The sequence below is a fragment of the Marmota flaviventris genome, chromosome 1, assembly GCF_047511675.1.
Source record: "Marmota flaviventris isolate mMarFla1 chromosome 1, mMarFla1.hap1, whole genome shotgun sequence".
Classification (NCBI taxonomy): Eukaryota; Metazoa; Chordata; class Mammalia; order Rodentia; family Sciuridae; genus Marmota; species Marmota flaviventris.
In genome coordinates, this window is record NC_092498.1 from 64,649,637 (window position 1) to 64,664,213 (window position 14,577).

Below are 14,577 nucleotides of genomic sequence, written 5' to 3' on the forward strand. Positions count from 1 at the left end.
AACCTTTCCCACCCACTAGGCCCTTTTCCAGGGAATTACCTTTTCCAACATCCACAGAAATAGCCACTGGCCTTTTGCAATGTAATGAGATTGAGTCAGGAATGGAGAAGTAGATGTAACTCAGAAATAGCTGTAACCAGTGTCCCTTTTCCAAATCCCATCTCCTGGCCCCAACTGACTGGTTAGTGATCATCACCCATCTTCAGACTACCTTTCTTGGGTAGGATCCTAGACTCAAGGTAGTTCAAAAGTTCAATCATTCAATTCACACTGAAGCACTGGGAAGCAGATAAAGGCAATTTGCCTAGAAAAAGAGCAGGTAACACAAAACAGTAGAGGCCGACTTGAGAGATGATTCTGCTGGTAGTTTCACCCCTTTCTGCAATTGTTGGCAAATACCTGGCCTCAATTTCATGATTGCTCTACTCCCCTACCATTTAAAAAAAAAATACCTCCCTTTATGGTTAAGATAGACCTATGGTTTTCTTCTATCTGTAAGTACAAATGGTCTAATAAAACTCTTAAGCTTAAAACAAAAGAATCCCAAATGCCTTACTTAGCCTCCTTCCTCTGAATTTACTCTCACATTCCTCAAATTGCCAAATTCCTTGAAAGAGAAATTTGCTTGCTGTCTCCATATTCTCAACTTCTCTCAACTCCTCAAGCTATTGAAACCATGTTTTTGTTCCCAATACTACTAACGTTGCTCCTTAACATCACTGTCCTGAAACATCTTGAATGATGCCATCTTGTTTGACCTCTCTGCAAAATGCAACTGTAGATCAAGGTTTTTCTGAAACTCACAGTGCCTATCCCAGTGGACATTAAATAAATATTAGCTAAATAAATGAATGAACCCATCCTCTGTCTTCAAAGATACTGTTCTCCAAATTTGCCTCCAAACTTCCTTCTGATACATATTTCTGAAGGCCTGACAGATATCTACAAGATGGTGCAACTCAAAATGTCCAACAATGTATTCCTCCTGCATTTCCTGATCTATAAGGTTTAGTAAAACATAGCCTGTCAGAGGTTGGCATCATCCCCAACACTTCTCTGACTCCACAAATCCTATAATCACCAAGGTCTGAAATTTTACTTCTACACTGTATTCCAAAGCTACATCATGGTCTCAGTGCCACTATTCTTTTACAGAACGTGAGCATCTCTCTTTCAGTGACTGCACTAATAGGGTTCTAACTATGCTTGTTGCCTTTATCACAAGTACTGATCCTTTTATATCCACCTTCTACATACTATGATTCAAAATCTACTACGTTTGGGGGGTTTTGTTTTGTTTTAATTTAAAAATGCCAACAGCAACATAGGATGAAGACCAATTTTTGTTTTGGTGCACAGAGCAGAGGTACTGCAAATGTTTTTGCTCTGTGAGCACTACCCATCTCCTTCTTTGGTCTTAATGCAAGAAATGTATAACAAACTGAAGCCAATAGTCCAATCCGCATCTCCTCCACACATGAGATCCATGCCTAACAAGGGACAGACCATGTTTCTTTAGATCATGCTTTTTGAACACAGAACATGCCCTTTGCTTGGTTTAACTTTGATGTCCCACTGTATCACACTCAGCTGGGAGTGGTGAATGTCTTCCATGAAGACTTGCTTCCTCAATTTGTATTCTCAGCACATGGCCCAGTGCAGCATGCAATTTGCACTGAATAATATTAATTGCATTAATTGTTGGATTAAATTATATTTGATGTTAAAAATATTTGAAGCAGGGAACATTAAAAGAGACAGTGTAAACTAAAACCATTTCTAAAGATTAGATGTACTATTCACTTAGCAACCTAAATAGTCTTAAGGGCACTACCTAGAAGACTGTCTATCTTCGAGTTATTTCATTACTTGTAATCTAACAGAAAAAAAAAATACTAACAGAATTTCATTCTTGATAATTAGCACAGAAGTTTTTATTAAAATGTTATATTACTATTTCCTTTTCAAAGAACATTTCCCCAGGATTTTAATTTAAAAGTAAGAATTTTTAAGCACTTTATTTTTTCAGATCCAAACAATCTTATTGTCTTTATTCCCTAAGGTAAATTTCCATATCTGAATATTTAGGTTTCTAAGAATGAATATTATACTTAGTGGACAGCATTTCAAGTACAAGCAAGCTCACATAGGAAATGTGGTGGGGGTGGGGGGGAGGAACAGAAAAGATAGCCAACTGCTACCTTTAGCATTGTTAATGTAATTTTGCACCAGATAAATATGCAGGCTCCCTTCTCGTTCTCCATCCCACTTCTCACAGCATTTCCACCACAAGTCCTGTTGATCACTTTCTAAAAACAAGCAATTTTCTCAGTAAGCTTGACCCCACTTATTTTATTGAGCTATTATTCCTCTTTTAACTCTCAAAATAAGGCTTTATTGTTTAACCACAGCTTTATATGGCCTGACAGTACTCACCTTAGAAAAGAACAATTTTATTAGCTCATTCCTTTTCCCTAATGATCCCCACAGTATACGGGCAAATGTCAAAAGAAACAATTGTCTAGACTGTTGGACACTTTTGATGGAAGTGTCAATTATGTGCTACAGATTTATCTGTCATCAAAATCCCTCAACAATTCCTCTTGGAAGGAAACATCTGATAGTTAAGAGGAAATCCTCTCAGTGACTGGATTCAATTGAGAATGACCCAAAATTAAGGTCTGATCATGGATAACTTGGGAGAAAGCATACCAAAAATTCAACATTTAATTTGAAGTTCTATGCAAAGAATAAATTATAATTAATAGCAATTGTTCCCAAGTATGAATATGAAAGAGAGAGAAAAGAAGAATGAGTGATTTGAGTAAAAGAATACAGAAACAAATTTTCATTATTTGCCAGAAGATCATCATAGTAAACTTTAAATTATTCAGGGAAAAAAAAAAAAAAAAAACACTTAAAATAGACAGTAAGGTTATGCCCCAACTAAAACATTTAAAGTGGCCAACACCATTATTTTCTACTGCCATTATTTCTAGTTTAAGTTGTTCTTCCACTTGTGATATAGAATTTTAAATGCATCCTAATTTTTTTAATCCACAGAGCATATGGTTTAAAAAAAATCAGCAGAAGCAAATGTTAAAATAACATTTAGCCAGAAATATCCCACATTCATATTCAAAGAGAACTTCAAATATTGCTTTATATATAACAGCCTGTTTCTGAATTATTGAAATTAAAAATAAATTGTACTGGTATATGGACGCAACAATGTCAATCTTTTCCTTGCTCATAACCTCATTAGAATCTACACAAATGAATGGGAATTTTTAAAAGAGCAATGGCCACTTTCTTGACTCACTTTTAAAATTTTGCTAATAGTAAATTCGTCTGTATTGAGTTACTATGAAAGACATAAAGCCTACAAGGAGGGATACCTAGAAGTTAATGTTTCAAATGTACAATTTTAAAACCTGCACATTTGCCTTAATTCCTAAAACATCCCACTGCTATATATGCTTAATTCTTACAAACTTCAAAGTATACCATATCTACATGCAAAAAATAGAATTGCTTACTATGTAAAATACTTTTTTAATATATATTTATTTCTTTGTTGTACACAACACCTTTATTTTGTTTATTTATTTTTATGTGGTGTTGAGGATGGAACCCAGGGCCTCATGCATGCCAGGCGAGCGCTCTACCGCTGAGCCACAACCGCAGCCCCTGTAAAGAACTTTTTAATAGGTGCCCAATGGGCTGGAGTTGTAGCTCAGTGGTAGAGCACTTGCCTAGCATATGTGAGGCACTGGATTTGATTCTCAGTACTGCATATAATTAAATGAATAACAAAGGTGCATCAACATCTTTAAAAAAAATGTCCAAGAGTCTAAATTCAGTAGTTTCTTTTCAACACTTATTTAAAAGATGGCGCTACTATCGTTAGAAAGCACTCTTAAAGCACTCTTCTTGCTACTCAATTACATTAACTCCACTCCATAGAATGTGTTTCAAGTTGCTTTAGTATACAATGCCTCATTTCATTCTCTTGACAAATTGCTTTTAAATTTCAGTGTTATAAAAATACTTTGTGATTTAAACTCTGAAGACAGTTATGGATTGGCAGAAATCTTATAAAATGAAACTCATTAATAAACTTATCTTACAGGGATTTTTACCCTAGAAAACCAGTGGGAGTTAAAAAACAAAACAAAACAAAAACTATGTGTGCACACATACATAATATTACCTATTAATTAGAATACTACAATTATGTAAACAATACAAATTACTTTTGCAATGTTAATCTTTTTGGACACTCAAGGAAAAGGTGGAAAATATAGTGTGTTTATCACCCTTTTACTCACAAAATGCAACTCAACTGACATTGAAGTCAATTCCCTTTTTCTTTCAATTCTATAAACAATATGACACTACCATCTTCATGTTTTCCTGCACACACACACACACACACAAAAAATGAAACCTGCTGGGCCACCACAGTGAAGTTCCAAGTTGACTGGAAAGAAAGGTATGAAAGGCTTTAAAAGATTGTGGTATTGCTCATAAACAATCCATGAAAAGCAGGTCTGATCCCCACACGGAGTGACCAGTGTCTGATGCACACAGACACAGTGTCTGATGAACACTAAGCTTAAGCAAATATGGGCTGGATATGATGATGCAAGAGTCGGTTTTCCACAGCAAGCAACTTACCTGCTTGTTGAAATGCTACTTGGACAGCTCTTTTAATGTGAATAATGGAAAACTATCACTTGAAAAATAAGAACATATTACGTTTTAGAAATACTGAATCAAATTCTGATATTTCTCAAAATTCTATGTATGTTTAGGTTATAACTACTTATGTCCACATATATAATAAGACACCAAAGGAAATCAGCAAATTGCTTAAGTTGCCAAAACCACATTTCACTTTACCCACTTAAAAGTTATAGTTTGAAAATACTAGGAAATGAGATGTAAATTAAGAACAGGTTACTGTCATGGAAATTTGCCTCTGTATTGAAAAATAGGTAAAAGAAGTAAAATATCATATAGATATTTTAGATAATGATCTTCCAGATAATATATAAATTAAATAATAGTTTGATGTTAGCACAATTTTTAAAATTATTTTTAAAATTCCTAATTGCATTGTCATTTCTTATGAATATATACTCCTAAAAGAAAATATCAAATTTGAATATAATACATAATTGGCATTTTAAAATGTTTTTGAAAAAAACAATGTGTACGTCCTTACTATTATCAAGGTTGGAGAAATACTAGAAAGCTGTCTAAGCAGCCAGGTTTCTTTGAAAAAAAAAAAGTGATAACTTTTTACCTATTTTCAAGATGAATCACTTGCTTTATATTCTGGCTTTATGTGTATTTATTACACTAAAATTAGTGAAACCATGAAAAAGACAATAAAGGTGGATTTTATTTGAGCCATATAATTTTATCTTTCCAAAATGCTTTTCTTTAAATTATATCCATTTCAGACTACCTAATGCCCATTGAAATGCCAATGCAAATAGCTACATATATACCTATGCCTAATAACAACAAATTTAACATTATGTCACTACTTATATGGAAAAATGTGTCTAATGTTGCATATTTTAAGCATACACCTGTGGAATAATAAATGTTGTTAGGTGGTTAAGCTAGTGAAAACAAGTTAAAGACCTGAACAAAGGATTTACTAATGTTCATTGTTCTTAGGTTTTATATTTAATATTTTATCTCATTTAATCATAAGGCACATTTCCTTGTGTGAAGAATAACTATGTCATTTTTGATGAGTGAGATAGATCCATTCCGGTACCACAATATACAGAAATGTCTTTTCTACCATCTTTTAAATACAAAATTATCTACTAACCGAAATATTTTATCATAAGTATAAAATCCTCAAAAGTACTGTTCTTTTATGAGATTTTATGGTTAGTTCCTGTAGATATCTCTAATGCTTAATTATATATTTACACCATTATACAGTTTATATTAAAATCCCCATGTAGTAAAGGGTTTTCAACCAATTATTGTTGACTGGCATCTGGATATGACTGAGATAAAAGTTTAATATGAACAATATATATATGACACTTTAAAAAATGAATTTACAAATAGATTCTAAAATTAAGGACAGATTTAAATTAACATTACAATTCTGGCTATCATACATGTAATCCTGAATATGTGTCTTAATATATGTTCCAAGGAATTATTTATAAAAAAAGAACAACTGTTTTTGAAAACTACATTTTAAAACACTAAAATAACATTTGCATTCTATAATATGAAAACAATATATTACCCAATTAAACACAAACCAATATGCATTAGGTGGTTGCTACCACATCACATATTTATTTCACACTTTATTGGAACAGATATTTCCAAAAGAAACATCTAGCACAGAGAAAGAATTGTATAAAAATTTCTTTTTCTGAAAAAAAAAACAAACTCAAATTATTTTTGTGTTAATTATTAGAATACTTTAACAACTATTTTAATACACGATAATGTTATAGCAGAATATTTGTTAAACCAAAGAAAAAAAATTAGATATTTAGAATACTACATTATTTATGTTTAATTACAATAAAACTTAAGCTCTTCATACTATGGTAAATACTCTACTAAAAAAACTTTGAATTACTAATTATAATTCAGGTCCAACTCCAATTAGTGCCTAATTAATTTTATAGTGTGTTAAGAGTATGTTCTCCCTCTTTTGATGATAAAACCTTCTCATATTACTTTTTCTCTGAAATATAAAATTGTTAAGAATTTACCAATATTTCCAGAGAAATTTACAAAGAGAAGCATAATCATTTGCTTTCAGTAATTGCTACAATCTTTGTTTTCAGTTTTTACAAATCTGAATTTTTTCCAGAAGATTGGAGATTTATCCTGATAAACACTGCACATGATATATTTTTATATCTTTTTATGCATGAAAAACAATTGGCACCACATCTTGATGAAATTAACATTACATTTTTTTATTTCATAAAGTTTATTCTGAAAGTAAACATGAAGTAAAAATGTCAACTATTATTTCTCCTTTCCTCAGAAGATGATGTTACTGACTTTCAAATAAATAATTGCAGATGCAGAAGCCTTCCAAAATATTAATATTACTAATAGCAGAGTGGCTCACAGCTACAAAATCTGTTCTCAGTACAGGAAATAATGCTTCATACAATCTAAATATATCTATACTTTCATTGTTCAATAATATTCAAATCTTTTCAAAGAAAAAAAATTGTGGTGCCCTAATTCTAATTTTCCCCCACTATTTAATCTCTTTCTTGTCCCTAGTAAGTTTCTGATAGTAAAAATTGAGTTATTTTAACTTTAGGAAAGCATTTACTGCAAATATTCTACTTACAATAAGGATTTTTACATTAATATTTTATCACAGTATGTTCAGGAGTAAAGGTTTATTTGTTGTATTTTGAAAAGCCATCATCTTCCCCAATGTGATGATGCATTCCCCCCAAGGGATAGAAATAAGGATAAATTGTCAGTTTCAAATAATACTTTTAAAACGTATGATCTCGTGTAACTCTTTTTAAAAGTCACTATTTGACACAAAATGCAAACGTGTCACTTGAGTTCTCACTTAATAGGCCAAGCTATAAAAAGACTAAAAAAATTTAAATACAAATATTTCTTAATAAGAGTGAAGGATTTTGAAGCATTTTAAGGAAATTCTTACATTTCTTATGTTAAAAAAAAAATCTAATTGTAACATTCTGCCAATTAAATGAAGATCTGCCGATGACATTTACCCTCTCCCTTCATAACAAAAAAGATATGCAATCATTTTTATGGAAGATTATCTAAAGAGGAACATTACTGTAAATCAATGACAAAAAAATATTAGACACTCTCCTTCTCCAGGTTAGACTGTCCATCCTCTAGATTCCTGCACTGACACCAAAGGTAATAAATACTTTAAGCTGAATTTTAAATAATAGCTTCAGGGTTTCAGCCAGTAAAGATGCACTGTTGGTAACCACCAAAAACTCCACTATTCAGCACTCAGCCAACAAAGGACAGCAAATAATTCCCAGCAGCATAAATACCGGGAAGGCTACCTTGGGCTTTGTTTTTGTTATGTAAAATGCATTAAAGTGACTCATCCACTTAAGCTTACCTACTCATAGAAGCTTTAAAGTAGCTTCAAGAACCAAAAAAAAAAAATGCTTTCCCAGAATGCCTGATAGGCTATTCAGAGCATTTAAAAATATGTATATATTTATATGTGCCCCCTGAATTTGATACTTTATTGCAGCCTAAGAGAGAAGAGAATTGTTATATTTCACTCCCTTCCTGCCGTGTGACTATAGTTACCTTTCAACACTCTGTCTCCAGAATAGCAACGAGTTTTTTTTTTTTAATTTAAAAGTTATTTTAGAAATGTTAAAAATAGGGGGGAAAAAATTGCAGGAGACTGTGGAAACAGTCCCTCCCTAAAAGAATGGGAGTTCTTTTCATTCTAAGAACAGGAAACCGAGTATCAGTCAGCACTTAGATGTTTCCAATAAAGGGTCAGGGAGGTTGGATTGCACAGCCCCAGTACCTGTGAGCCCCGGGGTGGGCAGCACGCCCTGCTGCGGGGAGCAGGCACACCTCGGATCTGAAAGGCTGTCGAGTGCGCCCAGGAATTTGGGATCTAAATGAGTTTGGGCACTATAGCAATTGGAGATCATCCCAGAGGCCAAGTGCAGGAGAAGTCCAAGCTACCCTGGCAAGCTGGAAATTAACTATTTGTAAAATACTCAACCAAAACACAACTTTTTTATTTAACTGGGTTTGATGAGAGCGGATGAATGACTGGAAACTTTTCTCCCAGTCCAGTTAAACTCCTGAGTTTCTACAATCCTTTTAGAGATGGACTAAGACGCCAGGAGTCGGCGGCCAACATTTCTCGGGACAGCTCGGCCCCCGGCGCCTGGCCGCGCTTAGGGTCGGGAGAAGCCAGTTCGGAGCGCATTCCAGCCTGGAGCCGCGCACTCAGCCGGCTCACTCGGCCTCTCCAGATCCGAGCCCCGCTCGCCAGCCGTTCGCTCCCCACCCCCACGGGCAGAAAAGCTCCGCGACTCGGGAACCGACCCCAGCCTCCAGCTCCCGCGGCATCACCCGGGCCGCGCTCCCCGCCCTGCCGGGCCCGCCGACTTACGTGACGGCCGAAGGGAACGGCTCCTCGGACGAGGGACCGATCAGCAAAGATTGGAAAAGTGTCAGAGTCAAGGCCAGCAGGCAGCCAGCAGCCATCTTCGCGATCTAAGATCAATCCCCCCTCCCTCCCCAGCTGGGGGAAGGAGCGGTGCTGGAAACCGCGGGCTGCGGAAAAGGAGCACGCTCTCGCAGACCGCCGACGTCTGGAGGGCCGGCGCACACGGGGCCCGCGGCGTGGAGTGGCGCGGGGGACCGCTAGGACGAAGCCGGGTGTCAGGGAAGGGGCGGTGGCGGGAGGACCCACTAGCGTGTCTCGGCTGCTCAGCGCCACGGCTGCCTCGCCTCCCTCTCCTCCGCCGCCATCAAGGGCGACTTTGGAAACAGTCCTCGGCAAGCTTGCTGGCGCTCGCGCGCTCTCGCTCTCCCTCTCGGTTTCCTCCCTGATTTATTCCCCTGATTGTCGAGGCAAAGGAGGAGGCGGGGGCGGGGGCGGAGGAGGGTGACGGCGCTGGGGAGGGGTGGGGGTGAATGCAGGAATGGGGGAATGGCAGGCAGGCTGGGAGACTTGTGGAAGAGAGAGGCTCCGTCTGGCTTCTCCCGGCAAGTCAGAGGGAGGTGGCTGGGGGTGGGCAGCGGGAGGGCTGGGCGTCAGAGCAGTCGGGCGGAGACGGGCCGGGAGCAACCCTCCATACAAGGCAGAAAGGAACTCCCAAAGTCGGCGTGGATTTCCTCCCGCCGCCCGGCGTGCGGAGGGGGAGCGGACCCAGCCCCGCGGGGCTCCCGGGGGACAACCAGCCGCCCGGCGGGCAGCCACAGGCTGCAGAGGCTCCAGCTGAGCACTTGGCTCGCGTCTTCCGGGCTTATTTTTGCACGCGCTAGCGGCTTTCCCCCAACCCTTTTCCCAGGCGCAGAATCCACTGCCTGCCTAGGAATCGTGAAGTGATTTGACAACAAATGTAGGAGGGGTTTGTGTTGCATTTTTAAAGCACCACTATTGACTTTCTACCAGGTGGCACTATTTGCCCATGTGCCAGAGGTTAGAGCCTTTGGCGGGACTTGGTACTAATTGTGCCAGAATTGTACGAATGGGATCGGCTTACCTGAGGAGGACCGAGCTAGGGACAGTTAAAGAAGGATATGATGCTGTAACCCCCCCCCCCCCCACACACACACACACACACACACACAGTCCTGCCGTTCTGTAGGACAGAGCTGTGGAGGGTCGGATTCTTCATCTAGAGTGGACAGTGCTGTGAGAAGGGCTTGGTAGGGTCCTAATGAAACTGCCTCCAAAAGAGTCCCACTGGGCTGTCACAGCCCCTGTGCTGCCTTGCCTGTCTAGGTTGTCGCAGAGTATAGTCACTGTGTCAATGTGAAGGCAGAGAAAGGGTAAGCCTCAGGAACAGGTGGCACTCTGCGAAAAGCGCCTGAAATGTGGAGGAGGAATTAAGGGAGGGGAGAGTGCTAGAGAGTAGCAATGCCGGCTGGTTTTACCTCCACCCTCCGGAGAAGCGATGGCAGGGCGTGCGCAGGCCTTCTGGAAAGAACAGAGGGGTCTTCCTTAGACCTCTCCTGCCCAGTACAGGTCCCGTTCCAGGAGGGAGCAGGTGGTCAAAGGGTAGAAATCCAACAGTATATGAGAACGCTTTTGACATGAAGCACAGATTATACAATACGTGGCGAGAAAAAAAAAATGACCATCCTGACAGTTCGAAAAATCAGTAATTATCGGGGTGACTTTAATTAGCTAATATTTTAATTAGCCCCTCCCTTGTTCTAGAAAGAGCTTATAAAAAAATACTGTCCCTTATTAATTCGAAAGTAATTTTCAGCTCTCCGAAAGCAACCTGTCAAAATGAAGGATGGTGATGATGATGATGATGATGATGACCGTGATGAGTATTGTTACTGGCCAAATTTTAAAAGCATTTGTGATTTTATGATCATGGCCCCAGGATTTTTTTTCCCCTTCCCCTTTATCCATCCTTTTGTCATGCCTTATTTGTTTTCTTTATATCCTCTGCATCTCTATCTTGCTCTTTGTTTCTTTCTTCCTACTCTGAGTGGCCTCACAAAAGGCACCCTGGTGCGACTTAACTTAGTTTGTTTTGTGCTGGGCAGAGGGAGTGTGTCAGCAGGAGCTGCACCAAAGAGGGATGAAGTGGGATGTAATGGGATTGAGTGCTGGAGCTGGGAAAGGACATTGTATATGACTGAAGGTGGCTTTCCACTCCAAAATTAGACAACCAAATAATCAAATCTATCATTTTTTTCAATTTTTAATGATTCAAAGGCAGATTTTCTTCCCCAGCATGAGTATTAAGAAGAAGAAAATTAGACGCCTATTATTGTCTACTTGATATGTTGGTATTATAATTGGCTCAGTACATAAAAATATCATTATAATATATTCTGTCAATTATTTCATTAATGACTCCAGACTTCCTACTATGGTACACCATTTCCAATTTCAAATCTTTAGAAGAAAGGGCTTAAGAATAAAAGAATGTAATAAACTTCTGTGGAAGGTAAGTCAGGCTTTATTATTAACATTTTTGGCCTTTGAGCCAAATCTCAATTTCTTTGGATCACTCTGATGAAGCACTGTATTCTTCAATATCTGAAGCCATAGAACAAAGATATTGCTTCTACAATTCTTATTGAAAGAGATGGTTCTCAACTGTAAGCCTAAATCATTGTTTAATATTCTGTAGTGAGGTTTGCTATTAATTACTTTTTATAAATCTAAATCTTTCTAATGGGAATATTCAGAATGTGGTTTTTATTTCTTATGTATGATAGCTAAAACAACGCCATTCCCACAACATAGCATTATGTTTCTATTGGATTAATTTAGCCTTCTACAGTGCCTTTTTTTTTTTTAGCTCAGTTCAGTTATTTTGGGAAAATCCATGAAAATCATATTCCATTAATGTTAATAAAATTTCGCTAAAACACCAAGATTGGCCATTCAAAATAAAATGTTTACAAATGATAAAGATTGATGATTTAAAAAAAATTATTGTTGTATTATGAGCTATAAATGAGCAAGAAGTCACAAATCAATACCTACGATCCATTTAAGAGAAAATGTTTTAATTAGAATGTAAATGAGTAAAGTATTGCTGGAGATTTTTATATTTCATCATTTCTAGATGAAGTTAAAATATTTAATTCATGCAAAACATTGTTTTGCTTAGAATAAATTTATGATGTGTAATTTTTGGCTAATTCTCAATTGTTATGTTATACAAATGAAAGCCAAATTTAAAGACAAATGGACAGAAAGCTTCAACTGTCTAATCTCCTTAGGGAATACATTTAGAAGATGGGAATAAGAAAGCAACTCAGAAGTATCAGTTCCCAGGAGAATTGTTAAAGGGACATGTAGTGATTTTTAAACTAGAGTTCATTTTTGCCATTTTTAAAGTAAAGCAGCACATAGAGGCCTTCATTTAAAAAAATGGAAAAGAAACTATTCTAAATTAAGAAACCTGGTCAAATATTTTCCACAAACAAGACAACTATTTATGAGATATGTTTCCTTCACCTATTGACACATATGACAGTAAACTTTTGTGGAAATAATACTTTTCTAAATGGACAAAGCTACATTAAACAAGTATTTATTTTTAATTTTTTTGTTGTAGATAGACACAATATCTTTATTATTTTATTATTTTTATGTGATGTTGAAGATCAAATCCAGGGCCTCTGCTAGGTAAGCACTTTACCACTGAGCCACAACCCCAGCCCCAACAAGTATTTATTGAAGATTTAATATTTGCCCATCAGAGGCCTATATTGGCAAACTTATGTTGGTTACATATTTTGACAGATTAACTGTTATATTTTAAAATATCCTCATTTCTTCAACCAATCAATAGGTTTTATATTATTCTACTTTGAATCTTTGCTAACCATCGAATATTTTATTCAATTTTTTATTGTTTTATTTTTGCTCTTCCTCTTCCTCTCCCCCTTAAACACAAACACATCTCTGAAAAAGAAGGAAGGAAGGGAGGGAGGGAAATAAATCAGGGCTTACAACATGACTTTTTATTTAAAAACAAAATTTGACTCTAAAATCTTGATTTCATAATAAGATTCTTCTTCAAAGAGCTGGAGTTGTTTTGTTTTAACTGTAAGTTATAACACAAAGTCATATAGACTCCATTTACTTAGGCCTACATAGACAACAAGCAGTAGAAAACTCGGTAGTTTATGAAAATATTCACAAGCAACAAAAATGCAATGGTCAGTGGTAAGAGATAATAGTAAAAACTAAAATAATCAGAACTAATAATTGCTGGCACTCTTTCCAGTGTGTTGAATCTTATGGCTATAGCCTTCCATGAAGAAGAAAGATCATCTATTAATATCGTTCTTCTGATGCTAGGTTTTTCACATTCTCTAAACACAGTAAAACACCATTATAACTTAGTTATCACTATTAAAATGTGGACATGTTTGGATCAAATTCACTTTAGAATAATCTCATTCAGTAAGTATATCACACTTACTCAATCTGATACAAGGTTGTCTGCTGAAGCACCACAAAATAATGTTGCTAGGAATTTTTCCCTCTTCAGTAATAAGCATGGGAAAGAAAATAAGAGAGCAAACATTTTCCTTTTGGTGCCTCATATTTTAGATTTATATGTTTAAAATATCACTCTTTATTACAAAGAATTTATGACCATCTGAACATACAGGGAAAGAGTTAAAATGCCATATTCCATTGATAGATGAGTAAAATAGAGATCATGTATTGTCATTTATAACAGATGGGAGATGTAAACTTTTAAGTTTCACATTTGGAAACATTTGAAAATCAATATAGAGCAAGTAGTGTCTAGCAATAGTATGTTATTCAATATGTACAGCTTGGGAGGGTCTAATTCCTAAGGGTTCCTGATAATTTGCCAAGAGATTGTGATGCCTAAGTAATAGAAAGGTACTAATGCTATCTGATGCTGTATCATGATTATATCATCAAATTAATAGTATGTAAACATTGCATATCTTTAAAAACTAAGAACAGGATTTAAACTATTCTGTTGTAAAATAGCTTATGTTGTCTACAATTGGAATTTACACATATTGATTTTCTTTTTCTTATTCACATGTCTTTATATTTTTCACTAGGTTGGCCCATTCTTTCTGATTCTCTCAATGTCCATAGCTAGCGAGAAGAATTGATTTAATTCATTTGCCAAACTCAGTGAAGATGGTCCAAGGATAAACAGTAAGACTTTCAAGTTGAGAGTATTTATCACTTAAATGCTGCTGCAAGTTTTTCTGTTACACAGAGATTAATGTATCTTTGTCAAGTTGTCATTTATTTTTGTGAAACATTTTATATTGTAGAATACTTGCAGATTAATTTTTAGTTTAAATGAAACAACCAAA

At 36.5% G+C, this 14,577-nt stretch overlaps 1 protein-coding gene across 3 annotated transcripts in view; it reads right to left on the reverse strand.

Moving 5' to 3' along the window:
* Cacna2d1 (calcium voltage-gated channel auxiliary subunit alpha2delta 1) overlaps nt 1–9,602 on the reverse strand; it is a 465,343-nt gene extending 455,741 nt beyond the window's left edge. For all 3 annotated transcript variants that reach the window (XR_011707765.1, XM_027926328.2, XM_027926327.2), the window contains exon 1: nt 9,167–9,602. Coding sequence is in view for 2 of the 3 variants with exons in the window: in XM_027926328.2 (XP_027782129.1) it covers nt 9,167–9,261 (95 nt within the window). In the remaining variant the exon portion in view is untranslated. The remainder of the gene's footprint in view (nt 1–9,166) is intronic.
* Nucleotides 9,603–14,577: the final 4,975 nt, after the last annotated feature.